The 27,961-nt window shown below is 40.8% G+C and overlaps 3 protein-coding genes and 1 long non-coding RNA gene across 4 annotated transcripts in view; 2 read left to right on the forward strand and 2 right to left on the reverse strand.

Annotated features, from left to right (window-relative positions):
- Positions 1 to 2,993: 2,993 nt before the first annotated feature.
- Positions 2,994 to 5,379, reverse strand: iscu (iron-sulfur cluster assembly enzyme). The gene is made up of 5 exons (XM_023298986.3): positions 5,178 to 5,379; positions 4,884 to 4,997; positions 4,681 to 4,791; positions 4,491 to 4,569; positions 2,994 to 3,676 (listed from the first exon to the last, which is right to left on the reverse strand). The coding sequence occupies exons 1-5, from the start codon at positions 5,277 to 5,279 to the stop codon at positions 3,585 to 3,587; spliced, it is 498 nt and encodes a 165-aa protein (XP_023154754.2). The 5' UTR covers positions 5,280 to 5,379; the 3' UTR covers positions 2,994 to 3,584.
- A 114-nt stretch (positions 5,380 to 5,493) lies between these two features.
- Positions 5,494 to 15,846, forward strand: sart3 (spliceosome associated factor 3, U4/U6 recycling protein). The gene is made up of 19 exons (XM_023298983.3): positions 5,494 to 5,710; positions 6,750 to 6,876; positions 6,967 to 7,071; positions 7,153 to 7,337; positions 7,698 to 7,803; positions 8,336 to 8,460; positions 8,562 to 8,717; positions 8,972 to 9,110; positions 9,348 to 9,455; positions 9,545 to 9,622; positions 9,705 to 9,763; positions 11,235 to 11,344; positions 11,461 to 11,573; positions 11,667 to 11,743; positions 11,830 to 12,001; positions 12,113 to 12,564; positions 12,995 to 13,147; positions 13,288 to 13,475; positions 13,578 to 15,846. The coding sequence occupies exons 1-19, from the start codon at positions 5,510 to 5,512 to the stop codon at positions 13,762 to 13,764; spliced, it is 2,841 nt and encodes a 946-aa protein (XP_023154751.1). The 5' UTR covers positions 5,494 to 5,509; the 3' UTR covers positions 13,765 to 15,846.
- A 51-nt stretch (positions 15,847 to 15,897) lies between these two features.
- Positions 15,898 to 18,690, reverse strand: ficd (FIC domain protein adenylyltransferase). Its single transcript, XM_023298985.3, has 2 exons — positions 18,098 to 18,690; positions 15,898 to 17,441 (listed from the first exon to the last, which is right to left on the reverse strand). Exons 1-2 carry the CDS (start codon positions 18,366 to 18,368, stop codon positions 16,360 to 16,362), a joined length of 1,353 nt encoding a protein of 450 aa, XP_023154753.1. The 5' UTR covers positions 18,369 to 18,690; the 3' UTR covers positions 15,898 to 16,359.
- A 62-nt stretch (positions 18,691 to 18,752) lies between these two features.
- Positions 18,753 to 27,961, forward strand: part of LOC129349138 (uncharacterized) — a 10,832-nt gene continuing 1,623 nt past the window's right edge. The window contains exons 1-2 of the long non-coding RNA XR_008602004.1: positions 18,753 to 19,122; positions 20,251 to 20,399. This is a non-coding gene — a long non-coding RNA (uncharacterized LOC129349138). The remainder of the gene's footprint in view (positions 19,123 to 20,250; positions 20,400 to 27,961) is intronic.

A 27,961-nucleotide genomic window follows, 5' to 3' on the forward strand; every position in this document is an offset into this window, starting at 1 on the left:
GCACAGCGGCTCAAAAGCCAGCCTGGGGCAGCTGAAACGTGAGCCCTGACAGAGCCTTACACCAGGGTCAGATTCCCCCGCTGTTTTGTCAATGAGGTGCTAAATAATTTGAGAAAACGCTGCTCCTTTACTTTCACTGTCCCCACCAGGTGACAGGAAAACACTCGTCCTCAGGACCACCCAGCGGCGCTCTGTCACCGGGCTGGTTCACTGGATTCACTGTGTGTTTGAGTTTCAGGAACCCTGACCTTTGGTAACCTCAGATAAGAGAATATTTAGGACACGTGCTTTGTATTTACTCAACATCTTTTGTTAAGTATCTTTGTGTTTTGACCCTCTTCACTGTTGGTTCCTGCTGACAAACAATGGCACCTCTCAATCAATTTGAATGGTGAAGAGGATCCAGAATAGGTAATAGAGCACCTTAAGGCTGTCATTAAATTTTGATGAGCATCTGCCTGGAATTCTCAGCAGCAGTGGTTATCTTTAGAGAGACGGTGGATCATAAAGGACCATGGGGACACGCTCCTGCCCATCTCTTTGGAGGAGCAGCTAATACAGGAATACAAGAATGGTAAGTGATGCACCTAATGCTCTTTGGTACCACTTTATAATAAGTCATGCTTCGTAAGGGGGTTGTAAGTTGTTATAAAGTGCTGGTGATGAGAACAGTATTTAGGTTGCCGTCAAACCATCAATTCTGCAGCTACTAGTGTTAATTCATTATCAGTCATTTACATATTTTAATATATTATTTTGGCCCACATGTGGGGACTGGATTGGTCCAGCAACTCTCTCCCAGAACATCAAACTCTAGCTAAAGTGATCTTTCATGCAGCCCGTTGGTGGTTAGGGATCGACCGATATGGCTGATACCGATTATTGGTACTCAAGAAAGACGTGCGACCCACATTTTAGACTGATGTACATATAATGTAATGTTTGACAGCATGTGATAGCAGAGAACCTCTCACTGACAACTAGACTTCTTCATTAATAAGAGTGACTACAACTGATTATGTAAAATAGAAATAGGAGCGATAAAATTAGGAGGCTCTCTGATGTGGGATCGACTGAGATGTATCAGTTTGTCTTTGTTGCGTCTGCTGTTTCTCTGTATTTACTTAATATTTCTCTGTTCTGTCACTTTAATTGCCCACTAAGGTCTATATCTTAAAGCATTAATAAATATTGTTTTCCAGACTCTGTTTCAGGGTAATCTGTGGCTGCCTTCTAACTTAGCCGTTAGCTGTTAGCGTAGCCTTCGCCACTGTGAGAATAGCTAATTTCATGGTTCGTGACAACAGCTTGTGTTTCTTGCTCAGTTTTTACAGTCTCTGCTTGAGAGACATTTCTGACTACAGACATAGAAAGGAACTGCATCAGACCTGAAGTACATTTAATTAATCAATAATCTGTCAAAAACTTACTGATACAATAATAAATACTAGGAGAGGCCGATAATTAGTCTGTCCTTTTTGGTGGTATCACTTCTTGTAGTTATAATAAGTGAGGTATCTGGCTATTTTCTGGCTTTGTTTCCTCCGGATGTGTCTAATGTCCTCATCTCTCCTCTGTTATTCTTCCCAGTGAGTCATGCGTTGGTGCAGATGGGTTCTCCTACTAGTTCTCTGCATCTGTCCTGTAGCCTGCCTCACCACGTCTCCTTGTCCTCCTGGCTGCTGCTGCCCTCGACCAGGATTTTTGGTCTTATGTGAGTCACTGGGTCTGAGGTCCCTCCCTCACTCCGTCCCTCTCAGCACTTCAGCTCTGTCCGTAGCCAGAAACCAACTCTGTAACGTGGACCACATGCTCTGGCCCTTCTCCGGCCTGCAGGAGCTCAGCCTCAGTCAGAACCTTCTGGCCCACTTCCCTCGAGGCCTTCCTCCCAGCCTGGAGTCCCTGCTGCTGCAAGAGAACCGCATCACCTACATCACCTCCGGCGTCCTGAGGCAGCTGGGGAACCTCACTCGCCTGGATTTAGAGGACAACCGCATCCGTGCCATCCAGCCGGGGGCCCTGCAGGGTCTGAACAAGCTGCAGGTTTTGAGACTGAAGGGGAACAAGCTCACAAGCCTCCCTGTGAATCTTCCCCCATCACTGAGCCACTTAGATCTCTCAGAAAACTGCATCTCTGCCCTGGACTTGCCTTCGCTGTCCGCCCTGGTCAACCTGCAGGTCCTGAAGATCAACAGTAACTGCCTGCGCTCAGTCCCAGAGAGCGCCTTCGACAGCCTGCCGCGCCTCAGATCCGTGGACCTCACCGACAACCTGTGGGCCTGCGAGTGCGACATTTTGTACCTCTACCGCTGGCTGCTGAGCGGTAGACTGAAGATGGCCACAGACCTGGTGTGCACAGAGCCTGTCCACCTCGCTCACCGTCTGCTTCTGAACCTCTCTGTCATGACTATCTGCCCTCGTGTCCTGAAGCCAAATGATCTCTTCTCTGCACTGGAGAGAAAGCTGACAGTGAAGCCAACAGCACAAAGTTCATCTGGGGATTTGAGAGACTTGTTGCAGAAAACATCAAGACAAACCACTGTTGGGTTCCCTTCTGCAGTTCAAGATTTCCCCAAAACTCGCATCTTACACTACTCATTAGAGACTCTTACCTATGAGGAGTGTTTATTCTTGAATAAAACGCAGTCAGTTAGCCCAGCACAGTTTAAAACGACCACTTTTCCCCCTGAGGAGGATCAGAGGTGCAGAGAAAACATCACAGCTCAGTACATTCAGAGCAATTCAACCTCTGCTGAAGGAACACGATCTTTGCTTTCCACAAACAGAGACGGACTCTTGTCTACTCTCAACCCACAACCATTCAGTCAGCAGAACTCTGCTGTGATCATCGCTCTGCTCACACTGTTGTGTATTTTAGTCGCTCTCCTAATGGCGGCAGTGTTACTTGTGCTGAAAAAGATACTCGTGCACCAACAAAGGGTGGCTCCACTTGATGTAGGATCTGGTAGATAACAAAGGCACAAACACTGAAGTTGTTTATAAATCATTTATTTCACAGTAAGCAAACCATTTTCTGTATTGCTTTTTTGTATTTAGTTGCTGACCTATCTGTTGCTCATGCTCAATTCATCATGAGGGATTTTATACAATCAAGCCAAATAAAACCGCAAAGCCAAAAACAGTATACAAAAAAAATCACCACACCTCAAATCCCATTATTCCTGCTTCATTGAAGATCTCCTTTATGTCCTGTGTATACAATGATTGTGCAAATTAAGAAAAATGTGAAGCTCCCCTGACAATGAAAATATTCACCAAAAAATTCCAACTCCAGAATCAGCATCAATTCAACATTTCTAATCACATAATGAAAAACTAATGAAAACCTAAACACTGTTAATATCGGGCACTTTTAATATGGGAATCACTGCTTCAATTCAAGACACTGACCCACAGCCGTGGAGATCTATGACATGTTTAAAGCTCGAAGAACTCATCCCAGAAGGATGTGAGACCTGATGTAGCACTACGGTAAGTCATCTTCCACACAGCACTGTGCTGCTCTGAGACATTAGCTGGAGCCGATATATCAAAGCCAAATACCCAGTAATGGATACAACATATTAATTGATGGCTTTGACTCGTTCCTCCTTCTTGTCTTGCTGTTTTAGTCTGTAGTCTGACAGCGCTGCTTTTATGGCATCTTCTGCAAGCACTGAAAGAAAAGGAGCGAGAGGGTTTTAGAATATGAATTGAACTACAGGAGACGCTACATAAACCATTATGTAGAGGTAAGAGATTATTCTATTTCACTGTACATGTATTTTTAATACTATAACAATAAAATAAAATACTGGCTCAATCAATACATTTCATTGTACAACTTATATAACATCCAGTATTCCTAGAAAACAGACCAACATCACTGTCCATTGAGAGATGGATTCAAACATGTATACTGTATCCATCATCTTATCACCCACATCTTGAAATTGGTGGCAAGTTACAGGAAAAAACTTCAAAAAATGACCTTAAAACATACTAGACGTATATGCTTTGACATAGGGATCACCCACAAGTTTTTTTCTTTTTAGGGCCAATACTGACTATTCGTAACCAGGGGGCTGATATGGGTTGAATTATATACAATGACAGCATGTGTTAACAGGAAATCTGTCATTCATAACCAGGCTTCCTCATTAACACGGATTACTACAACTCAACATGAATATATTCATTAAATGTTACATATCTAATGCAACATGAAAAACACAAACACCTATAGAAAAGCCCAGCCTGCCAGACAGTGCTCTGGATCATCAATAAACAGGAAATGAGAGGGTTAATTTAAAAAAAAAAAAAAAAAAAGGCGTTCATCCTTTCAGTAAAGCTTTGAGAAACCTGTATATTCTATGCCAGGCATATTTTTCCTGTACCTTGCTACTCATCTGTAGGCTTTTTTAAAGAGTGTTAGATAACAGTATCTCTCTGTCAGTGAGCTAAAAGTGCTCTCTATGCCTTGAACTTACTGGAGCAGTGAAGCTTGACTGGAGGAAGGCAGAGTTCTTTGGCAATGTCTGTGTTCTTGATCTTCAGAGCATCGTCAACCTGCAGAGGTGAAAGCAGACGGATCAGATCCTCCACAAAGATTTAAAAAAAAACAAAAAACAAAAACAAATCTGTGACTCAGCTGGTGTTGACTGTGTTATACCAACTTACTGTCTTCCCCTTCACCCACTCTGTTGCTAGAGAGCTGGAGGCGATAGCTGATCCGCAGCCAAATGTTTTGAATTTAGCATCCACTATCTTTCCATTTTCATCCACCTCGATCTAGAGACAAAAAGGGCCAAACATTCAGTGATACTGTAAAAGTCTTAACAACAGTATTGCCGTGTAATCTCTGTTGTTGACATCCAGTTTACCTGTAGTTTCATTACATCTCCACATGCTGGTGCACCCACCAATCCAGTCCCCACATTCTTGGAGTTTTTGTCCAGGGAGCCCACGTTTCTTGGATTTTCGTAGTGGTCCACCACCTTCGAGAAAGACACAAATAGCTTGTTAGTTTCCTCTTTTAGGTAGTTTTAAATGTAGGTCACTGCTGGCTGAATTAGCAACACAGACCACTAACAGACAACACAACAGTCTAACCCAAGTTAACTGAGGTCATACAAGTAAATTAAAAATGCAGTGTTGAAGCATTTTCAGTGGGCTACCTTTTTGTGGTAAAAGCAGACAGCGTTTAGCTCCGGTCTGAGCAACCTTCTGCTAAATAATAACAGCAAGGACGCGGAGTTTCGTAAGGAGACGTTCGCCATGTTTCACTATCGACGGTGAGCGGAAATCAACGAGTGAGCACGAGCGACGACGAGCGGGTTTTGTTGACAAACAAGTGAAAAAAAAAGGTTTCACCGACGGAGGAGCCCCTACTAGCGGATAACTACGGCCGCTACACGCCGGAGGAGAGACAGTGAGTTCCGGTGCAGACTCCGCCTCCCATCGTCCTGCTGGCTTGTTAGCTTGTTACCAGGCAGACACACTTTCCAACATGGCTGCGTCAAGCAACGCAGAGCAAACGCAGTTGCAGGACATGGAGGAGGAAGATGCGGGGATGGAGGAGAGAGAGATGGAGTCGGACGGAGAGGAGGAGGAGGAGGGCATGGGGGTAGAAGATTCAGACGACGAGGAGGACGATTCGTCCGAGGACGAGAAAGAAAACGAAGCCGAAATCCAGCGTTTGGAGGAGCAGGTAAGTAGCACCAACTGCCGAGCCAGGCTGGTGAACTAACGTTAGCCGAGGAGCTAATGAGAATGAATGAGGGGTAAACACAGCCAGCTACAAGAAGTTAGCAGCTTTAAACGTGTGAGCAGCTCTGTCCTGACGTGATTTAATGGAAACGGGAGTTATTGGAGTGTTAGCTGCTGTTAACTAAAACAATTAAATGGACGAGTTTGATACGACGTCATTCACACAGCTACCGTGATTAGCTGCCTGCTAATCTGTGATGCTAATGTCTCCCATCACGCGCCTTTTTACTACCAGTCCATTATTTTCTGACAGCTTTGAGAGCAACCAGAGAGAAAGTACTCAAACTTTAGTGACTGTAAACTGATAAATCTGTTTTATCACAACATCGTTATGATTGAACTTGAAGTAGTGATTCTGTCTGCCGTAACAGCAGAGAGAAAAACAACTTGGCCACGTTACTGCAGCCCTGTTTATGTTGCACTCAGTTCCAGTATCAGTACTCCTATCTACAACTAATGCTATCCAATAATAGATCCTGCTGTTTGACTGTGTCACTTTAGGAGCTGCAGCTTATAGTCTTGCGTTGTCTTGTGTGATATTCAGAAGGGTATTTTTGTTTTTCCTACACTTTATCTCATATAAATGAACATTACAGACTAAATTAGCACCATGAATCACCGCATCCACAGTGTCCTAAATGTTGAGTCATAACCTCAAAAACTGTTGCAGAAAAAATATAAACTGAAAAATACAACTAATGAAGGACTGTGTATAGTCTTTGTCTCATTTTTATTGCTGATTGTTTGATAGCTAGGTTACAGTTTGTAGTTGTTTGGAGCTGAAGTTATTGTGGCTCAAATGTCTGATTTTTAAAGTTATTTTAGATGTTTTGGTGCTCTGATCAGATTATCATTTCAGTTTATTTTCTTTGGCAGTGTTACCAATTCCCTGGTTAAAAAAATAATGAAAACCTTTGAAGTAATTAGTATATATTTATGTGCATTATTCAACATCTCATTCCCCTCTGTGCATTTTTCAGCTGTCGATCAATGCTTTCGACTACAACTGCCATGTGGATCTTATCAAGCTACTTAAGCAGGAGGGAGAACTTTTCCGTCTGCGAAAGGCAAGGCAGAAGATGAGTGAACTTTTCCCTCTCACTGAAGGTTGGTTTTTGTCTCTTACTGGTCAGGGGTCAGAGGAATCAGCAGCTTTGCATTATTTCCAACTGAAACCACATTTGTTTAATCCTGTAGAGATCTGGCTTGACTGGCTCAAGGATGAGATCCGTCTGACTGAGGAGGAGCCAAACCGAGAGAAAGTATATGAGCTGTTTGAGAGAGCTGTGAATGACTATATCTGTGAGTGCATCGCACCGTTGTCAACATTTTTGGTCTGACACTCTGTAATTGCATGATCTTAACATTTATGTTTATGCACAGGTCCAGATATCTGGCTGGAGTACGCCCAGTACTCTATTGGTGGCATGGGCTCACCAGGTGGGATAGACAGAGTGAGAGCCATCTTTGAGAGAGCTGTGACAGCTGTGGGGCTTCACATGACCAAGGGACAGACGGTGTGGGAGGCATACAGGGAGTTTGAGAACGCCATTCTGTCCACAGTGCAGGTTTGTGTTTCCATCACCAGTAGAGATCTGCTTGGTATTAAGACATAAATTCTGATTTTGTTGCTGTTTGAGCTATGTACATTTGCCAGAAAAGGTTAATTTTGTATGAGGCAGTTTGAAAAACAGTATTAGAGAATGTAAATTGGGCACTTGTTAGATTAAAACCATTTTTTGTAGTGTAATATAGTTGCAGACATCATAACTCCATCTTAGTACTGTCTCAGAGCCTGCTTTTAAATGATAACACTTACTTAACTTAGAATAATTACAAATACTTAAAATCCTAAATTAAATTCCTTTGATGTTTGACTAAATGGGCAAAGTTTCAACACGATTTTTCTCTGCTGCCTCTCGTTTCAGCCACCTCCTGGCAGGATTCCCAGCCACGAGGAGCAAAAGCTGCTGAACACTCAGCTAGAGCGAATCCATACACTGTTCCGCCGCCAGCTGGCTGTCCCCTTAATGGGTAAGAATGACGTCTCTTCTGTCCAGACGAGTTGCTACAAAATGGGCAGGGTTCCTGTTGTGAGGGCCATATGTCATGGTCCACTTTAAAAAGCTGTGAATCACTCCATTAAAGAAAAAAGATAACAGTGTCTTTTTGGACAAGTTAAAAGGTGGCAAGATGGTGATATGGCTTCTGAAATGCCATACAGATTGAGAAGTAGAGCATTCGTCGCCAGACCCTGACCCTGTGTTTGGTTTGCTGCAGGAGTGGACTAGAGATAGCCAGATGGTCTAGTGGCATGGCATTTTCATTCTGGGCCATCTGAATAAAGACCAGTGGGATTTCAGTCATGTTTGTAGCCTTTTTTTGTCGGAGCCTTTTCACTTATTCGCTAAACATGAGACAGAAATTCAGCAGTATACATTATCACATTCCACCAACTTAAAAGTTACACTTCTCAACATTACTCTTTTACATTTTGTAAATACCATATGTGGTGTGTGGATTCTTTTTGAGCAGTTTGAAGTAACTGTGCTCTCCTGCGTTGTAGACATGGAAGCCACATATGCAGAGTATGAGGAGTGGTCTGAACATGGGGTTCCTGAGACAGTCATACACCAGTACAAGAAGGCTTTACAGCAGATGGAGAAATGCAAATCTTTTGAAGAGTCACTGGTAACTTCTCACTTCTGTTAAAACCATCCTCCTTAGTAACTTATAATATTATGCATAGTTTTTACAGTGCATAACATTTTCCTGCTGTTGTGTTGTTGCAGATGGTGGCAGAACCTCCTAAGTTGGCCGAATATCAGGGCTACATTGACTTTGAGCTAAAGGAGGGCGACCCTGCACGGATCCAGATAACCTTTGAGCGGACTCTGGCGGAGAACTGTCTGGTACCAGATATGTGGGCAAAATACACAACCTACCTTGTAAGTATTAGTCACTGTGAGTCCTTCTTTTTTCAAATTGGTCATTCAAGTAGCCAAACCCTGTTCTGATTAAATGCAATTGCACAGACAGCCAGTGGATATTAATATGGTTCACAGTAATGAAAAATTATGTCTGCATGTAAAAAATGTGGTTGCTTATTAAAATAACTCATTAAATCTTGAGTAATGAATCTCCGCCCGCTGGTTTAAGATCATTTAACTATTTTGTTACTGGTTTTCTCCGGACTCCACAGGATCGTCAGCTGAAGATTAAAGATTTGGTTCTCTCCACTCATGAACGTGCTGTCAGGAACTGCCCCTGGACCATGGGTCTGTGGAAGAGCTACCTGTTAGCTCTGGAGAGACATGGAGCTGACCATCAGACTGTATCAGGTAGCACCAAGCTGTTTGCGCAACACCTCAGCTGCTTTTATTATTTAAGCAATTTAAAATTCTTATGTCTGTATTTGCAGTTGTGTATGAAAGATGCAAAAAAGTGAGAAATACAAGTCAAAACTGTTTTGATAGGTTTTTAATGCTAATGTTCTTATTGGGAAATGCAGTCTTACAATATAGTGGCATTTTGTGGAATCTTGTTACATATTTACATAAAATTTTTCTTCCTCACAGATGTTTTTGAGAAGGCGCTGAATGCTGGTTTCATTCAAGCAACAGATTATGTGGAAATTTGGCAGGCATACCTTGATTACTTGAGGAGACGTGTGGATTTCAGTAGAGGTGAGAGCAGTTGTGTGCTTGTCACTATGTGAAGGAATAAAGAATTCACATTGTTCCTTTGCTGATGTGTTTTTTTTTCTTTTTTGCAGAATCAAGTAAAGAGTTAGAAGAGTTGCGAGGAGCCTTCTCTCGATCTCTAGACTACATGAAGCAAGACGTTGAAGAAAGTAGGCGCATTTCACTGAGATTTATTTTAGTGACATTATTGATGTGAATTTTCTTGTTCTTCACTGTTCTGTGTCTCTGTAGGGTTTGGCGAAAGTGGAGATCCTTCTTGTATCATAATGCAGATCTGGGCAAGGATAGAGGTAAGCGGTGTTACTATGGTGACCATTTTCAAGAGTTTGAGTGGTGTGCTAGTATTGTTGAATAGTGGTAAGCATTGAACACTGCAAAATTACTCTGGAATTTCTTGACAAAAGTGATGTCCTTCTCTATTTAAACTGGGTAAAGGCTTAAATTTTATTCTTCTACTGTATACTACTGACATCCTTGAAGCATAATGAAATTACTACTAAAAATCTAGTGGGTTTCAGGGTTAGATCTGAAGACCAAAGAGTGAACTGTGGTAGCACAACATTTCTCAGACATGATGCAAAATATTATACATGAGCAGATACTTGCATAGCCCTTGTGGATACAATATGTTTGTAGAATATTGTTATCTTTCTGTGACAAAAAAAACTTACTGTCATATATGAAGATGGATGACATATTGAAGGAAAAAACAACATATATGCAAAAACAAACACCATGCGTTGATTCTCCGAGTCTCTGAACTCCACACAGGCACATTCCTCCAAAACGTATTCTCTCATTTGGTGTATTAATCATGGTTGTGAAGAGATCTGTCCAACACGTCAGCCCAAAGTCTCCCACAGCTGTTCAGTTCCTTTGAGATCTGGTGCCTGCAAAGGCCATAGCATATGACTTGCTTCATTTTCACACTCATCAAACCATTCAATGATCCCTCATGCCTTATGCAGTTTATAGACCTTTAAGTTTCTCTTTGTTGTATGCCACACATGCACCTTGTTGGGAGTATGAAGGATGGCTCATCTGGCCACATCACTTTTTTCCACCAGTACCTCTGGTTTTTGCACCACAGGATCTAAATTGGCAGTAATCTTTGTAATAAGCAGTTTATGCAGTGTACCTCTGCTGTAATGCCCCTCTTTGTGTAACTGTTGATAGATTGTTCTTGCTGACAATTTGATCACGTCCTCGCATGTCGCAGTAATGCACACACTTCAGGGTCATCAAATATGCACTGTCAACCATAGTTTTGTGCCCTGTTTATGGATTATCTAAATTCAGATGTCACTTAAGCCACTGTTCTTATTTAAACACTAACCAAGTGAGCTTCATGACTAAAACTCCTGCTGTCTGTCTGCGTGGTCAAAATTCATTTCACTACAGGGAACGACAACCACTTTAAGGCAGTAATGTACCATATTGAAAAACTCATGTTCTGCTGAGGATTTGCATTGTGCAGTAACGCAGCCCCAGTGGGATGGGATGTTATTGGTATAAATAAATACAAACGAGACAGTGTTTTTTCCCCCCGTAACAGAGTGATAGTGAGGAGCAGCCAGATAATTATGTACAACAGAATGGACTGACTAAGTGAGACTAATTGGATGTTAATGGCCTAATTGTACCACGCATTGCATCTCTTTCTCTACTCATTTATTCAAGCTTTTTCCTTTAACTGGTCACCCATCTGTATTGAATATGGATGTCGCATATCTCTTATTTTCCTTTTCTTCTCCCGATCAGGCTCTCCACTGCAAGAACATGCAAAAAGCCAGAGAACTGTGGGATAATATCATGACAAAAGGGAACGCCAAATTTGCCAACATGTGGCTGGAGTACTATAACCTTGAAAGGTCTGTGAGTCCATTACTGAATGGAAAAAATATTAATCTAAGTGTAGTGCTGTTCTGTCTTAGTGACTAATCACTTGTCTCCTTGATTTTTTTTTTTTGTTTGTTTTTGTCCATAGGTCTTACGGAGACCCTATTCATTGTCGAAAAGCTCTCCACAGAGCAGTTCAGTGCACCTCAGACTACCCAGAGCATGTTTGTGAAGTCCTGCTCACCTTTGAGAGAGTGGAAGGTGAGTGCCAACACAAAATTTAAATAAACATAAAAATAAAGAAGAGTTTCATGAGTTATAATGTGTCTCTGTATTCTGTGTCCTTGCCTACAGGTTCTCTGGAGGACTGGGACGTGGCAGTGCAGAAGACAGAGACCCGGCTGAACAGGATTAATGAGCAACGAGCAAAAGTAGGGGCACATGTCAGCGCTGTGCCGGGCAGGTGTATCACTTGGCGGCTTTTGGCTAATGTTTCCATGTTCTGCCCATCTGTTAGGCGGCAGAGAAAGAAGCCAACCTGGCTCGCCAAGAGGAGGAGAGAGCTGAGCAGCGGCGGAAAGCCAAGTCAGAGAAGAAGACCCAGAAGAAGTTCCAGAAGGGAACTCGAACTGGAGAGAAGAGAAAAGCAGAACAGGATGATTATCAGGATGAATGGAATGAAGACTCCGGTAAGATGCACTGCTTAGTTTGAGTGATGCAACTTTTTAATTTTGAGCAATACTAAGTGTGATTTTACTCATCATGCGCTGTCGCTTTTTGTTCCTCGGTGACAAAACAAGCTCCGAAAAGGCACAGAGGAAACGGTGATCACACCACAGATGAGTACATGGAGACAGAGACTGGACTTTTTGGGAGAAACGCTCCACCTGGATATAAGCCTGGTCCACCTGGCAACAAAAAAGTGCAGCAAGCAGCGGCAGCTACTCCCCAGAGACAGAAGGATGATAATCCAGAGCTTCGAAATGACAATACCAGTGTGTTCATCAGCAACCTGGCTTACACCCTGGAGGAGCCAGAGTCAAAGCTCAGGACGCTGTTTGAGACCTGTGGTCCAATCACACAGATTCGCCCGGTCTTCAGCAATAAGGGAACCTTCAAAGGCTACTGCTATGTACAGTTTGAATCGCCGGTGTCGGTCCCTGAAGCTCTGAAGCTGGACAGACGGGAGGTGGAGGGCAGGCCCATGTTTGTGTCACCTTGTGTAGACAAAAACAAAAATCCTGACTTTAAGGTAAGTACACGTTTGTTGTTTTTATTGTAGCTATTGTTTGTGAGCTCAAAGTGTTAAAAATGACCAAACCAGTTTCCTCAGAAAGGCTGTAAGAGGGAAAAAATAATTCTATTTTATTTAGAAATTCTTAAACATTTTTGTGTCCTTGAATTTAATTCCAATTAGTCATTTTGAATTGTTCAATATATCTGTTGACTTTGTGCCTCTTTCCCAGGTCCAGATTGCATTAATTTAATTACGATCAGAGTTATTGTTATGTACTGCTAGGAGGTAGTGAAAAAATGTGATGTGATGATCAATAATCCTAGGTCATTTTGTGTCTACTAGTTTTGGTTCCAACTCTGCTGATATGACTGTAAAACAAGTCTTCAGCGTTTCCTAATGTGGAAATTAAGCCCGGAAATTAGCATTATTTTTTTTCTTTTTTTAGGTGTTTAAATACAACACGTCAATGGAGAAACACAAAATCTTCATCTCTGGACTGCCATTCTCATGCACTAAAGAGCAGCTGGAGGAACTCTGCAAAAGCCATGGCACCATCAAAGAGGTTCGTCTGGTCACGTATCGCTCAGGAAAACCCAAGGTGAGGCTGAAAGAGGAGGACGGCATCCAGATGTTTGGCTAAAAATACTCATCTGATTACTACCTTTGACCCTCCAGCAGCTGAGCGAAGTCGAGGTGTAGAGTCTGTTGTTAACCCTCTCTCGCTGTGTTCCGCTGCAGGGTCTGGCATATGTTGAGTTTGCAGATGAAACCCAGGCCTCTCAGGCAGTGCTGAGAATGGACGGCATGGATGTGGAAGGCAACAAGATCTCTGTTGCTATTAGCAACCCTCCTCGCAGAAACATGATGGATAAACCTGGTACCAGCAGGCCTATGAGCGACATGATGCCTCGCCAGGTCTATGGATCGTAAGTTTACAAGCGCATTTTTCAGTTTGAATGCTTACATGACTCTCACACCCGTAACTAGTAATAATAGGATAAATCAGAGCTGTTTTTTTCTTTCTCCAGAAGAGGCAGAGGACGCACCGGGCTCTCTTTACTCCCTCGTTCCCTGCACCGACAAAGTGCGCCTGTAAGCAAAGTTGAGAACGGGACTGCAGCTGAGCAAGTGACGGCCAGCAGCGCAGCGAATGCAGCCGGAGAGCCTAAACCTTTGTCAAATTCAGACTTTGCCAGGATGCTTCTCAACAAGTGAGGAGACGAGCAAGAGGATTATGACCGCCTTCATACTGAAAGCCATCTTGTGTCCTTACAAATTAGTGTTGGTGATTCTTCTGTACTTGGTTACCTGATGTCCCTTTAATCTCAGTCATGCTCTTCATCGTCCGTTCTGCGAGATTTGCCTTAATCGCTGTGCTCCTGCCCTCCCAATTACAAACCCTTTCCAACCCCAGTTTTTCACCAGTGAGCCAGATTGTTTTTGTTGGGTGTGTTTGAAGGTGGCTGCCAGGATATTTTATATTTTAAAAAAAAAAAAACAAGTGTATCATATTTGTGTGTAAATATACTGTATCTAAAATTGTAAGCCTCATGTTGCAAAGTCTCCTGTTTTTTTTTTTTTGTTGTTGTGCTTCGTTAAAGGGATCTGACAGAAGTATATGTGAGAGTATTTTTTTAAATGTTCAAAGCAGCCAAACTTGTGAATGTTGTTTTAAGAGGGTATATATGCAGAAAGTTCAGATATGGTGTAGTAGTTGGTGTGTGTACATATGTTGGATGTGCTAGTGATGAAAAGACATTCTCCAGATATTTTTAGGGAGATGAGGACTTTTTTTGTCTAACTTATTTTGACCTCTGAGGACACAGCGAACAAGATGAGCTGCTTTTTTTCCTGACTGTATAGTAACTAATCCATAAATTTTGCATCTCTGAGTTACCATCTGCTATTAATCTTCATATCAGTTAACCAGCTTATACTTTGGAAGTTTTATATTGCAGTATAAAAGCTGCCGTCTTGTCATGTCACTGCTCATGCTTCAGTTACAGTGTTTACAGATCTGTTCTAATTATACCGTCTTATGATTTATCTGATTTCGTGCATCACTTGTAACTGTTACCATGACCTGTCTGTTTAGGCGAAGAACATCCGTAAGGAAATTAGTCATGTTTTAAGCATCAGTCTGATTCACATGCTGCTGACTGAAAAGACATTTAAAGGGAAATGCTGCAGAAATGCATCTTATTGGTTGCTTTGGTGGCTGGAAAGACACATAAGACTCATGTCTGCATTCTGGTTTGGTTTACGACAAAGGCTATAAGTGTCTTGAGCTCTCAATTAACAGAAATTAGAGGAAAACATTCTTGCATATTGTATTTTTAGTGTCTCAAATGAGAGAATAGATTCGTTTTCTTACATTATTGAAAGTATTTTGTTTTTAAACTATTCATACAACAAAACAATGACAAGCAGTCTTCTAATTCTCAAGAAAACCATTGAGAAAATAATTAAAAAAAATACAACCTAGTTATTACCTGCAGCCCTGCAATAGTCCACTACCATAAGTGAAAACATTATATTAAGGTGTCAAAGATAGAACACAATTGTAAGTGCACTGTAAACTAATCCATGGATTAATATCTTAATCTTAATAACTGTGTTTTAGACCTTGGTTTCTTCATGCAGTTAGTTTCACCCCTTTACTGAACTTGTGTTAGATGCTCTTCTCTGTATTCTACTAAAAGGCTTATATAGAGATACTTAGATATGTCATCTACACATATTATTTAGGTCCACAGCTCCTTCGACACAATACGTAGAAGAGAATCTATGCAGTCTACCCACAGGTTGTCCATCAGTCCAGTTGTCTTGTTTGAGTATTATTGATTCTGTTAGTGTACATAATGTTCAGTATACAAAATTTCAAAAAGGTCACCATAGTTTGTAATAAATATAAATTTTCAAAATGGATGAAATACAAGCTGTATGTACTGCTCTCACCACAGTGGCCTAATGTTAAAAAGAAAAAAAAATCTAAATATGTTGGTCAGTAGAAGTCACCTTCTGTTTAGTGTCCAATAATAAGAAGTTATATTGTGCGCATTGCTGTTGTTTTGTATAATTTCTATAGTCGATATTTAAAATCTAGAGGTAAATAATAAAAGGCTATTTTTTTTTCAACTGTAGTATTTATTTTCCTGTGTTTTTGATTATCTACCCTTTTCTACCCTCGTGTTTTTGGGTCCTGTAAAAAAAATAAAGTCATGTCATGTTTTTGCTTTGTTACCTGGTCTAAAACTTGTTTTAATAAAGTCATGTAAATCATCTTTGATCCCAAAATGAAGCTTTGCTTGGTTCATTCTAAGAAAAAAAATTATAACTCAGACATGATGAGAGGTAACAGAACACTTTTATTTTAAAATAAATACATGAAAGTGCTTTGCAGCGGTTTTTGACATCTTTATCCATAGAGAGTAAACAAAATGTTCACTGTACACATCTGCAGAGGTAACTCAAGCTCAAACAACATGTTTCCTCCTCATGTCGGCAGTAGTCGTGCTTCAGACTGTATTCTGAGATAAATTAATATGCCTCAACTCTCGCATGGGAAGATGGTTAAAAGGGGGGAAACTGGTTCTTTTCACTGTGCAGGAAATGTTTTTGTATGAAAGCAAACTTAGGTGCAACAAAGCCTGATTTCAGTTCATTCTGCACCACTTTCAATGACTTCAGCAGCTATTGAACCTAAACTCAGACAAGGCCAAGAGATGATGTGATTCCACACAAGTTATGATGCTAATAGATTAATTAACATCTATCCCTGCATGCCAGCTCGTGCTCCCTTTCCCCAGCTCAGTTGTGGATTGGAATAGTCTGTTTGCAGTCAAGACAGGCCTGGTCCTGGCCGGCTCCTGGCAGCCCCACGGCGTGTTCTGTTGTAGAAATCAACAGTGTGTCCAGTGTTATTTCTGTACATTTGGCAATAAAGCGGATGAAAGGCCGAACATCACCCTCGTTGGCGGTGTCTAGAGCTGCGTAATATTCAGCCCTTTGTTCTTTCCTGATGGTAATCGGTGGGTATCTCGCTTGCATGAGCACGAGGTTCATCAGCAGCCGTGATGTGCGTCCGTTTCCATCCACAAAGGGATGCACGTACACCAGTTTGTAGTGCGCGAGAGCTGCATACTCCACAGGATGGAGCTGCAGGGCCTCGTCAGAGTTGAGCCACTGAACCAGCTCCTGCATGTGTCTCTGCAGGTCCTGAGGGTGGGGTGGGATGTGGTGGCCCACAAACACCTGGTTGGTGCGCAGCCTCCCTCCCTCCACAGGGTCTACGTAGCCGAGCACCCGTCGGTGAATCTCCAGGATGTCGTTGACGGTGATAGCTCCTGATCTGGACAGCAGTGTGGTGTTGATGTACTTCATGGCTGCATCCACGCCGATGGCCTCGTTTTGCTCCTGAAGGCTCTTTCCAGGCACAGCATAGCGCGTCTCAATGATGTGGCGAATCTCAGACAGAGTGAGCGTGCTGCCTTCAATTGCCACCGTGTGGTAGATGTGGTGGTAGTAGGTTTCCTCCATCACTCGACGAAGAGCAGAGTTGCCTTTTGGGATGGACATAAGTCGCTGCACCTTACTGTCAATGATGCTAAAGTAACGCTGGTCAATCTCTTCTACCAGGGGAAGAGTTCTGTCTCGGCTCACCAGAGCTCTCTCATTACATGGTGAGATGGCCAAGGCCTTGGTGTAGAGGTGGTCTGCCTGGACCACATCCTTCTCCTCCTCCAGAATGGTACCCAGCTCTGTCAGGGCATCCACAAAGTCTGGGTTCATGCTAAGTGCATGAACCAACAGCTTATGAGCCTTCTCCCTCTTTCCAAGTTTCTTCATCTCCAGAGCCTGCTGCAGCGCCGCCTTGGCCTCCAGCTCCATCTCTGCAAACAGAGCAGGATACACAGTGTCAGCAATACACAGAAAACAACATAGCAGGTATTTTCAACAAAAGAGCTTGGCAAAATCAAAAATAAATGATGATATCCAGAAGACCTTCAAATAGTGGTTATCACACTGAACAAACACTTAAATACAGCATGCAAATACCCTTGTTACTGACATTAGTTTTTTTTTTTTTTTTGCACTATATGTGTGTAGACCTGTAATTTTACATGGACTTCTGAGGTCAATCACAAAATTTGTATTTAATATCCCAAAATAAAATGACTATACCTGATAATGACTCAAATTACAGCTGCAGATTGGATATTTTTACTATCAGTCAATCTATTCCTTATTTTGAGAGATTTTAAGATTGCCTCAAAAAAGAAATTTGTTAGAAACTTTTTAGCAAATGACCATCACAATGTCTCCAGGAGACATCTTCAAACTGCTCTCAGGCAGAAACCACTAAATACTGGGAACATGAAGATAAAGGAGCTAGAAAACTGTGAAGAGAAGACGTTTTCCCTTTAAAAGTGAGTTAAAGGACAATTAAGTCATTCTTAAGACTCTACAGAGTCAGACTCGTCCCCGTGGTTTACACTGACTAGTCATTAATCTTGTTTAACATATGGCACTGATTTCTTGTTCGTACCTTTGCTCGGCTTGGACCTCTGAGGCAGCAGATCAAGGGCAGTGAAGGGGACCGTGAGGCTGGTGGACTGCACAGCTGGAGGTTGCTGTGAGCCCCCCCACAGATGGCAGCGGAGCTGAGCGATGCCCTTCAGGGAGCCACAGCACCGGTCCTCCACCCCAACCAGGGGCATGAGGAGGGCCACCAGGGAGCCGAGGGCGACGCACAGCAGCGGGCCCCATCCTCCGAGGACACGACCGCTGGTGTAACGCCACACCGTCACAGCAGCCATGATGATCCCAGGTTAAATCCTCCATCTTCTGCTGAGGCGACACGCATCGTCTACTTCCACCCCAGCCTGGAGAGCAGGGGGGCGGCTGACTGGAGGGAAAACACGGCCAGAGTGACAACCGGCGGACGACAACACAACTCTGTTAGTTACACAACTTTTACTCCTCAAAACGCAGCAAACGGTCAGATTCACTCTGTACATTTACGTAAGTGTCGGCTGAAGCTTCAAAATTCGAAAGAAATTAACGACCAGACAACAGCTGACTTTCATAAGCGTCGGCACAGTTGTGTACAAAACATACACATCATCCACTTCCTCTAGGCTTGACGTGTGAACATCCTGGAAAATGATTGGGCAGAGGTTTAATGAAGGGCGATGCTGATTGGCTGAAAATGCAGCAATACAGTAACAGGTTCGTAATCGTCTCTGATTGGCTGAGACATTGGAGCCGTTTTCTCTCGGTTTAACTTGTCAGGCACAATGCGGAACAGCGTTAAAGTTTTGCAAAGCCAGGGGGCGGGACTACTTGATTGACAGTCCGGTCTGGAATGATTGACAGGTCCTATGGAGGAGGCAGCCGAGACTCTGCTCTCCTCGTTTGGATTAATTCTGATATAATAACTGTTGGTTTATTTATCGGTGCAGCAGCAGACCATTTTCTACATACAGTTTTCCTGCCCGTTGGCTTGTTTTAACTAGTTTTCTACCTTCGGCTGATTCTACCAGCAGACACTGAAAGGACTCTGATAGTTCGGTAAGTAAATGTTTATTTTCGTATCGGTGCCGCTTTTAATGCACTTTATATGCAGCTTTAGTGTCAGATGTAATGTGTGCCATGCACTCCAGATGTTGGTGGAGTTTGTTTCAGTGTGTGTTGACCAGAGAAGAAAGTTAGCATAGTAAATATTAGCTTTAATGTTAGCGATGCAAACCGAGCTAGCTGCTCAGTCATAGCCTGATTAAAGCTAACGTAGCATCAAGCTAATGTGTTGAGTTTCATGTAAACAGCTGAAGTGTGTTGTGTTACTGTGATGTGGTTCATTAAGTTCATAAAGTTGTGGCTGGTTGACATTAATGTAACGTTCAGGAAACTTAAATGTGATTTAAACAGTAATGTTAATGTTCTAGTTGTCAGTAATCAGCTTTAATTTGACACTAAAACAGACTGATAGTTTTAAATGACATCAGTTTCATGAATTTGTTGAAAATTGTCTCATTTGTTGTTGTGATGTTGCTGCTGATTCTTTAAAACCAGATGATCTGTGTTGAAGATACGTTTAGTTCTAGTATCAGAAGTACAAGAAGGAAAATGGAAGTTTAGTTCTGCTACATCAAAGATTTCAGGATTAAAATAACTAAATGAGTCTTTATGCCTCAAACATTATTTAACAATAAAGAAATAATGAAATAATCACAGATAACAATATAAATAGAGAAAACCTGAGAGAATAATTTCCTGAAAAGTCTGTGAAGGAAAAGCAGCTTTTTATCCTGAAAGATCAGAATCAGCTCCAACATCTGCATCTAACAGCATCAAGTCAACCAGAAAGAAAAGAAAAAAGAAAATGACTTCTTTCTGATCACATCTGTTCCGCTGCTCACAGGCTGCTGCTGCTCACATTCTTCACATTTATTTTCCACTTTTAAAAGTTCAGCAGACAGGTGCTCTGCTTTGGAGTGTGACGATGTCGTCGGTGATGTGGAGAGTGACGTTTCCGTTTCACCCACACCGTGCTTTAGGGCAGCCGGGTCGGACTTGATGTTTGAAATACTGATCGACAGCTCAGATTTAACCGTCTGTAGTTCCGTTTTGATGGGTGTTAAACTTTCACTCAAAGCCGCCAGGAGCTGGGTCTTTAAAATAACCGCCGTCTCGTTACAGAGTGAAAGTAGCAGTTCCTCCTTAAGGTCAGAGATTGCAGCATCTGAGGGCCTCTTCAAAAGAAGATGTAGTTGATGAAGGCGTTCTGGAGCAGGACCAGAAAGACCACGACCAAGCAGCCTTGAGATCTTAGGCAGCATCTCCCTCAGGTGGGTGTCAACGGTGTTCACGGTCAGGTCTGTGGTAATCCCGTCAAAAAACAAAACAGAAAAAAATCTAGAATATAAATCAACATGTAACCAAAGCACTCTGTGTATAACGCCATAGTATAGGATGTAGTTCAGCAAATGTCAAAGTATAGTATACTTTTCAAGAATAACATAGTATGGCCTGTAGTTCATAGTATAGCTTGGCAAAAAACAAACAGATTATTATGTGGTTTAAAAAGTGCAAAATGATAGGATGTTGCCTAAAATTGTAAAGTATGATATGTGGTTCAAAAAATGTAATAGTGCAGTATATTGTGAAAATAGTATGTTATTCAAGAAAATATCAGAGTATACGTCGTCTAAAAAATGCCATAGAATAATATTTCATTGCACAAGTAAAATTATAGTAATTTTTAAAACTGTTCAAATTCTTATATGTTGCTAAAAAACTAAAACAAAAAAAGTCATAGTAATATGTCAATTTTAAAAGCCTATAGTATAGAGTGTCACCCAAAAAACGTCATAGTACAGCATGTCGCTCTAAAAACGTCATAGTATAGCATGTCACCCAAAAAATGTCATAGTATAGCATGTCGCCCAGAAAACGTCATAGCACAGCATGTGGCTCAAAAAACGTCATAGTGTAGCATGTCGCTATAAAAATGTCATAGTATACCCTTTGGTCCAAAGAACATCATAGTATAGCATGTTGCTCTTAAAACGTCATAGTATAGCATGTCGCTCTAAAATCGTCATACTATGGCATGTCGCTGTAAAAACGCCATAGTATATCATGTCATCCAAAAAACGTCATAGCATAGCATGTCGTCCAAAAAACGTCATCATTATAGCATGTCGCTCTAAAAATGTCATAGTATAGCCTTTGGTTCAACAAACGTCATAATTTAGCATGTCACCCACAAAACGTCAGAGTATAGCATGTCGCTCAACAAACGTCATTGTATAGCATGTCGTCCAAAAAACGTCATACTATAGCATGTCGTCCAAAAAATGTCATTGTACAGCATGTCGTCCAAAAAACGTCATCATTATAGCATGTCGCTCTAAAAATGTCATAGTATAGCCTTTGGTCCAAAAAATGTCATAGTTTAGCATGTCGTCCAAAGAACATCGTACTATAGCATGTCGCGTTTAAAAGGTCATAGTATAGCATGTTGCTCTAAAAACGTCATAATATAGCATGTCGCCCAAAAAACATCATAGTATAGCATCTGACTCAAAAAATGTCATAGCGTAGCATGTCGCTCTAAAAATGTCATAGTATAGCCTTTGGCCCTAAAAACGTCATAGTTTAGCATGTTGTCCAAAGAACATCGTAGCATAGCATGTCGCTCAAACAACGTCATAGTATAGAATGTCGCTCAAAAAACATCATAGTATAGCATGTCGCTCTAAAAACATCATAGTATAGCATGTCGCTCTAAAAACGTCATAGTATAGCATGTCGTCCAAAAAACGTCACCGTATAGCATATCGCTCTTAAAACGTCACAGTATAGTATGTTGCTATAAAAAGTCATACTATAGCATGTCGCTCTAAAAATGTCATACTATAGCATGTCGCTCTGAAAAGGTCATAGTATAGCATGTCGCTCTGAAAACGTCGTAGCATAGCATGTCGCCCAAAAAACATCATAGTATAGCACGTCGCCCAAAAAACATCATGGTATAGCATGTGGCTCAAAAAACGTCATAGTATAGCATGTAACTCTAAAAACGTCATACTATAGCATGTCGCTCTAAAAACGTCATTGTATAGCATGTCGTTCTAAAAACGTCATAGCATAGCATGTCGCTCTAAAAACGTCATACTATAGCATGTCGCTCAAAAGACATCATAGTATAGCATGTGGTTCAAAAAACATCATAGTATGTTGCTCTAAAAATGTCATAGTATAGCATGTCGTTCAACAAAATGTCATAGTATAGCATGTCGCCCAAACAACGTCACAGTATAGCATGTTGCTGTAAAAACGTCATACTATAGCATGTCGCTCTAGAAACGTCATTGTATAGCATGTCATTCTAAAAACGTCATAGCATAGCATGTCACTCTAAAAACGTGATACTATAGCATGTCGCTCTAAAAACGTCATAGTAAAGCATGTCGCTCTAAAAACGTCATTGTATAGCATGTCGTTCTAAAAACGTCATAGCATAGCATGTCGCTCTAAAAACGTCATACTATAGCATGTCGCTCTAAAAACGTCATACTATAGCATGTCGCTCAAAAGACATCATAGTATAGCATGTGGTTCAAAAAACATCACAGTATAGCATGTTGCTCTAAAAATGTCATAGTATAATCTTTGCTTCAACAAACGTCATAGTTTAGCATGTCACCCAAAAAATGTCAGAGTATAGCATGTCACCCTAAAAACGTCATAGTATAGCATGTCGCTCTAAAAATGTCATAGTATAGCATGTCGCCCAAAAAACGTCACAGTATAGCATGTCGCTCTTAAAACATCATAGTATAGCATGTCGCTCTAAAATCGTCATACTATGGCATGTCGCTCTAAAAACGCCATAGTATATCATGTCGTCCAAAAAACGTCATAGCATAGTATGTCGTCCAAAAAACGTCATAGTATAGCATGTCGCTCTAAAAACATCATACTATAGCATGTCTCATTTAAAATGTCATAGTATAGCATGTGGCTCTAAAAACTTCATAGTATAGCATGTCGTCCAAAAAACGTCATCATTATAGCATGTCACTCTAAAAATGTCGTAGTATAGCATGTCGCTCTAAAAACGTCATAGTATAGCGTTTGGTCCAAAAAACGTCATAGTATAGCGTTTGGTCCAAAAAACGTCATAGTATAGCATGTCGCTCAAAAAACGTCATAGTATAGCATCTCGCCAAAAAATCGTCATAGTATAGCATGTGGCTGAAAAAACTTCATAGTGTAGCATGTCGCTCAAAAAACGTCATATCATGTTGTCCAAAAAACGTCATAGTATAGCATGTCGCTCTGAAAACGTCATAGTATAGCATGTCGCTCTAAAAACGTCATACTATAGCATGTCACTCTAAAAACGTCATACTATAGCATGCCGCTCTGAAAACATCATAGTATAGCATGTCGCTCTAAAAATGTCATAGTATAGCCTTTGGCCCAAAAAACGTCATAGTATAGCAAGTTGCTCAAAAAACGTCATAGTATAGTATGTCGCCCAAAAAACGTCTTAGTGTAGCATGTCGCTCAAAAAACGTCACAGTATAGCATGTGGCTCAAAAAATGTCGTAGTGTAGCATGTCACTCTAAAAACGTCATACTATAGCATGTCGCTCTAAAAACGTCATAGTATAGCATGTCACTCTAGAAACGTCATAGTATAGCATTTCGCTCAAAAAACATCATAGTATAGCATGTCGTCCAAAAAATGTCATCGTGTAGCATGTGACTCCAAAAATGTCGTAGTATAGCATGTCGCTCTAAAAACGTCATAGTATAGCGTTTGGTCCAAAAAACGTCATAGTATAGCATTTCGCTCAAAAAACGTCATAGTATAGCATGTCGCCAAAAAATCTTCATAGCATAGCATGTGGCTGAAAAAACTTCGTAGTGTAGCATGTCACCCAAAAAACGTCAGAGTATAGCATGTCACTCTAAAAATGTCGTAGTATAGCATGTCACTCTAAAAACGTCATACTGTAGCATGTCGCTCTAAAAATGTCGTAGTATAGCATGTCGCCCAAAAAACGTCATAGTATAGCATTTCGCTCTAAAAATGTCATAGTATAGCATGTCGCTCTAAAAACGTCATATTATAGCATGTCACTCTAAAAACGTCATATCATGTTGTCCAAAAAACGTCATAGTATAGCATGTCGCTCTGAAAACGTCATGGTATAGCATGTCGCTCTAAAAACGTCATACTATAGCATGTCACTCTAAAAACGTCATACTATAGCATGCCGCTCTAAAAACGTCATAGTATAGCATGTCGCTCTAAAAACGTCAGAATATTGCATGTCGCTCTAAAAACGTCATAGTATAGCATGTCGCTCTAAAAACGTTATAGTATAGCATGTCGTCCAAAAAACGTCATAGTATAGCAAGTTGCTCAAAAAACGTCATAGTATAGTATGTCGCCCAAAAAAGTCATAGTATAGCATTTCGCTCAAAAAACATCATAGTATAGCATGTCGTCCAAAAAACGTCATCATATAGCATGTCACTCTAAAAATGTCGTAGTATAGCATGTCGCTCTAAAAACGTCATAGTATAGCGTTTGGTCCAAAAAACGTCATAGTAAAGCGTTTGGTCCAAAAAACGTCATAGTATAGCATGTTGCTCAAAAAACGTCATAGTATAGCATCTCGCCAAAAAATCGTCATAGTATAGCATGTGGCTGAAAAAACTTCATAGTGTAGCATGTCGCTCAAAAAACGTCATATCATGTTGTCCAAAAAAACGTCATAGTATAGCATGTCGCTCTGAAAACGTCATAGTATAGCATGTCGCTCTAAAAACGTCATACTATAGCATGTCACTCTAAAAACGTCATACTATAGCATGCCGCTCTGAAAACATCATAGTATAGCATGTCGCTCTAAAAATGTCATAGTATAGCCTTTGGCCCAAAAAACGTCATAGTATAGCAAGTTGCTCAAAAAACGTCATAGTATAGTATGTCGCCCAAAAAACGTCTTAGTGTAGCATGTCGCTCAAAAAACGTCACAGTATAGCATGTGGCTCAAAAAATGTCGTAGTGTAGCATGTCACTCTAAAAACGTCATACTATAGCATGTCGCTCTAAAAACGTCATAGTATAGCATGTCACTCTAGAAACGTCATAGTATAGCATTTCGCTCAAAAAACATCATAGTATAGCATGTCGTCCAAAAAATGTCATCGTGTAGCATGTGACTCCAAAAATGTCGTAGTATAGCATGTCGCTCTAAAAACGTCATAGTATAGCGTTTGGTCCAAAAAACGTCATAGTATAGCATTTCGCTCAAAAAACGTCATAGTATAGCATGTCGCCAAAAAACCTTCATAGCATAGCATGTGGCTGAAAAAACTTCGTAGTGTAGCATGTCACCCAAAAAACGTCAGAGTATAGCATGTCACTCTAAAAACGTCATACTGTAGCATGTCGCTCTAAAAATGTCGTAGTATAGCATGTCGCCCAAAAAACGTCATAGTATAGCATTTCGCTCTAAAAATGTCATAGTATAGCATGTCGCTCTAAAAATGTCATATTATAGCATGTCACTCTAAAAACGTCATATCATTTTGTCCAAAAAACGTCATAGTATAGCATGTCGCTCTGAAAACGTCATGGTATAGCATGTCGCTCTAAAAACATCATACTGTAGCATGTCACTCTAAAAACGTCATACTATAGCATGCCGCTCTAAAAACGTCATAGTATAGCATGTCGCTCTAAAAACGTCAGAATATTGCATGTCGCTCTAAAAACGTCATAGTATAGCATGTCGCTCTAAAAACGTTATAGTATAGCATGTCGTCCAAAAAACGTCATAGTATAGCAAGTTGCTCAAAAAACGTCATAGTATAGTATGTCGCCCAAAAAACGTCATAGTATAGCATTTCGCTCAAAAAACATCATAGTATAGCATGTCGCTCTAAAAATGTCGTAGTATAGCATGTCGCCCAAAAAACGTCATAGTATAGCATGTCGCTCTAAAAACGTCATAGTATAGCATGTCGCTCTAAAAACGTCATAGTATAGCATGTCGCTCTAAAAACGTCATACTATAGCATGTCACTCTAAAAACGTCATACTATAGCATGTCGCTCTAAAAACGTCAGAATATAGAATGTCACTCTAAAAACATCATAGTATAGCATGTCGCTCTGAAAACATCATAGTATAGCATGTCGCTCTAAAAATGTCATAGTATAGCCTTTGGTCCAAAAAACGTCATAGTATAGCAAGTTGCTCAAAAAACGTCATAGTATAGTATGTCGCCCAAAAAACGTCTTAGTGTAGCATGTGGCTCAAAAAACGTCATAGTATAGCATGTGGCTCAAAAAATGTCGTAGTGTAGCATGTCACTCTAAAAACGTCATACTATAGCATGTCGCTCTAAAAACGTCATAGTATAGCATGGCACTCTAGAAACGTCATAGTATAGCATTTCACTCAAAAAACATCATAGTATAGCATGTCGTCCAAAAAATGTCATCGTATAGCATGTCACTCTAAAAATGTCGTAGTATAGCATGTCGCTCTAAAAACGTCATAGTATAGCGTTTGGTCCAAAAAACGTCATAGTATAGTATGTCGCTCAAAAAACGTCATAGTATAGCATGTCGCCAAAAAATCGTCATAGTATAGCATGTGGCTGAAAAAACTTCATAGTGTAGCATGTCACCCAAAAAACGTCAGAGTATAGCATGTCACTCTAAAAATGTATTATAGCATGTCACTCTAAAAACGTCATACTGTAGCATGTCGCTCTAAAAATGTCGTAGTATAGCATGTCGCCCAAAAAACGTCATAGTATAGCATGTCGCTCTAAAAACGTCATATTATAGCATGTCACTCTAAAAACGTCATACTATAGCATGTCGCTCTAAAACCATCATAGTATAGCATGTCGCTCAAAAAACATCATGCTATAGCACGTCGCCAAAAAAACATCATAGTATAGCATGTCGCTCAAAAAACGTCATATCATGTTGTCCAAAAAACGTCATAGTATAGCATGTCGCTCTGAAAACGTCATGGTATAGCATGTCGCTCTAAAAACGTCATACTATAGCATGTCACTCTAAAAACGTCATACTATAGCATGCCGCTCTAAAAACGTCATAGTATAGCATGTCGCTCTAAAAACGTCAGAATATTGCATGTCGCTCTAAAAACGTCATAGTATAGCATGTCGCTCTAAAAACGTTATAGTATAGCATGTCGTCCAAAAAACGTCATAGTATAGCAAGTTGCTCAAAAAACGTCATAGTATAGTATGTCGCCCAAAAAACGTCTTAGTATAGCATGTGGCTCAAAAAACGTCGTAGTGTAGCATGTCACTCTAAAAACGTCATAGTATAGCATGCCGCTCTAAAAACGTCATAGTATAGCATGTTGCTCTAAAAACGTCATAGCATAGCATGTCGCTCTAAAAACGTCATACTATAGCATGTCGCTCTAAAAACGTCATAGTATAGCATGTCACTCTAAAAACGTCATAGTATAGCATTTCGCTCAAAAAACATCATAGTATAGCATGTCGTCCAAAAAACGTCATCGTATAGCATGTCACTCTAAAAATGTCGTAGTATAGCATGTCGCTCTAAAAACGTCATAGTATAGCGTTTGGTCCAAAAAACGTAATAGTATAGCGTTTGGTCCAAAAAATGTCATAGTATAGCATGTCGCTCAAAAAACGTAATAGTATAGCATGTCACCAAAAAATCGTCATAGTATAGCATGTGGCTGAAAAAACGTCATAGTTTAGCATGTCACCCAAAAAACGTCAGAGTATAGCATGTCACTCTAAAAATGTCGTAGTATAGCATGTCACTCTAAAAATGTCGTAGTATAGCATGTCGCCCAAAA

The sequence above is a fragment of the Amphiprion ocellaris genome, chromosome 6, assembly GCF_022539595.1.
Source record: "Amphiprion ocellaris isolate individual 3 ecotype Okinawa chromosome 6, ASM2253959v1, whole genome shotgun sequence".
Classification (NCBI taxonomy): domain Eukaryota; kingdom Metazoa; phylum Chordata; class Actinopteri; family Pomacentridae; genus Amphiprion; species Amphiprion ocellaris.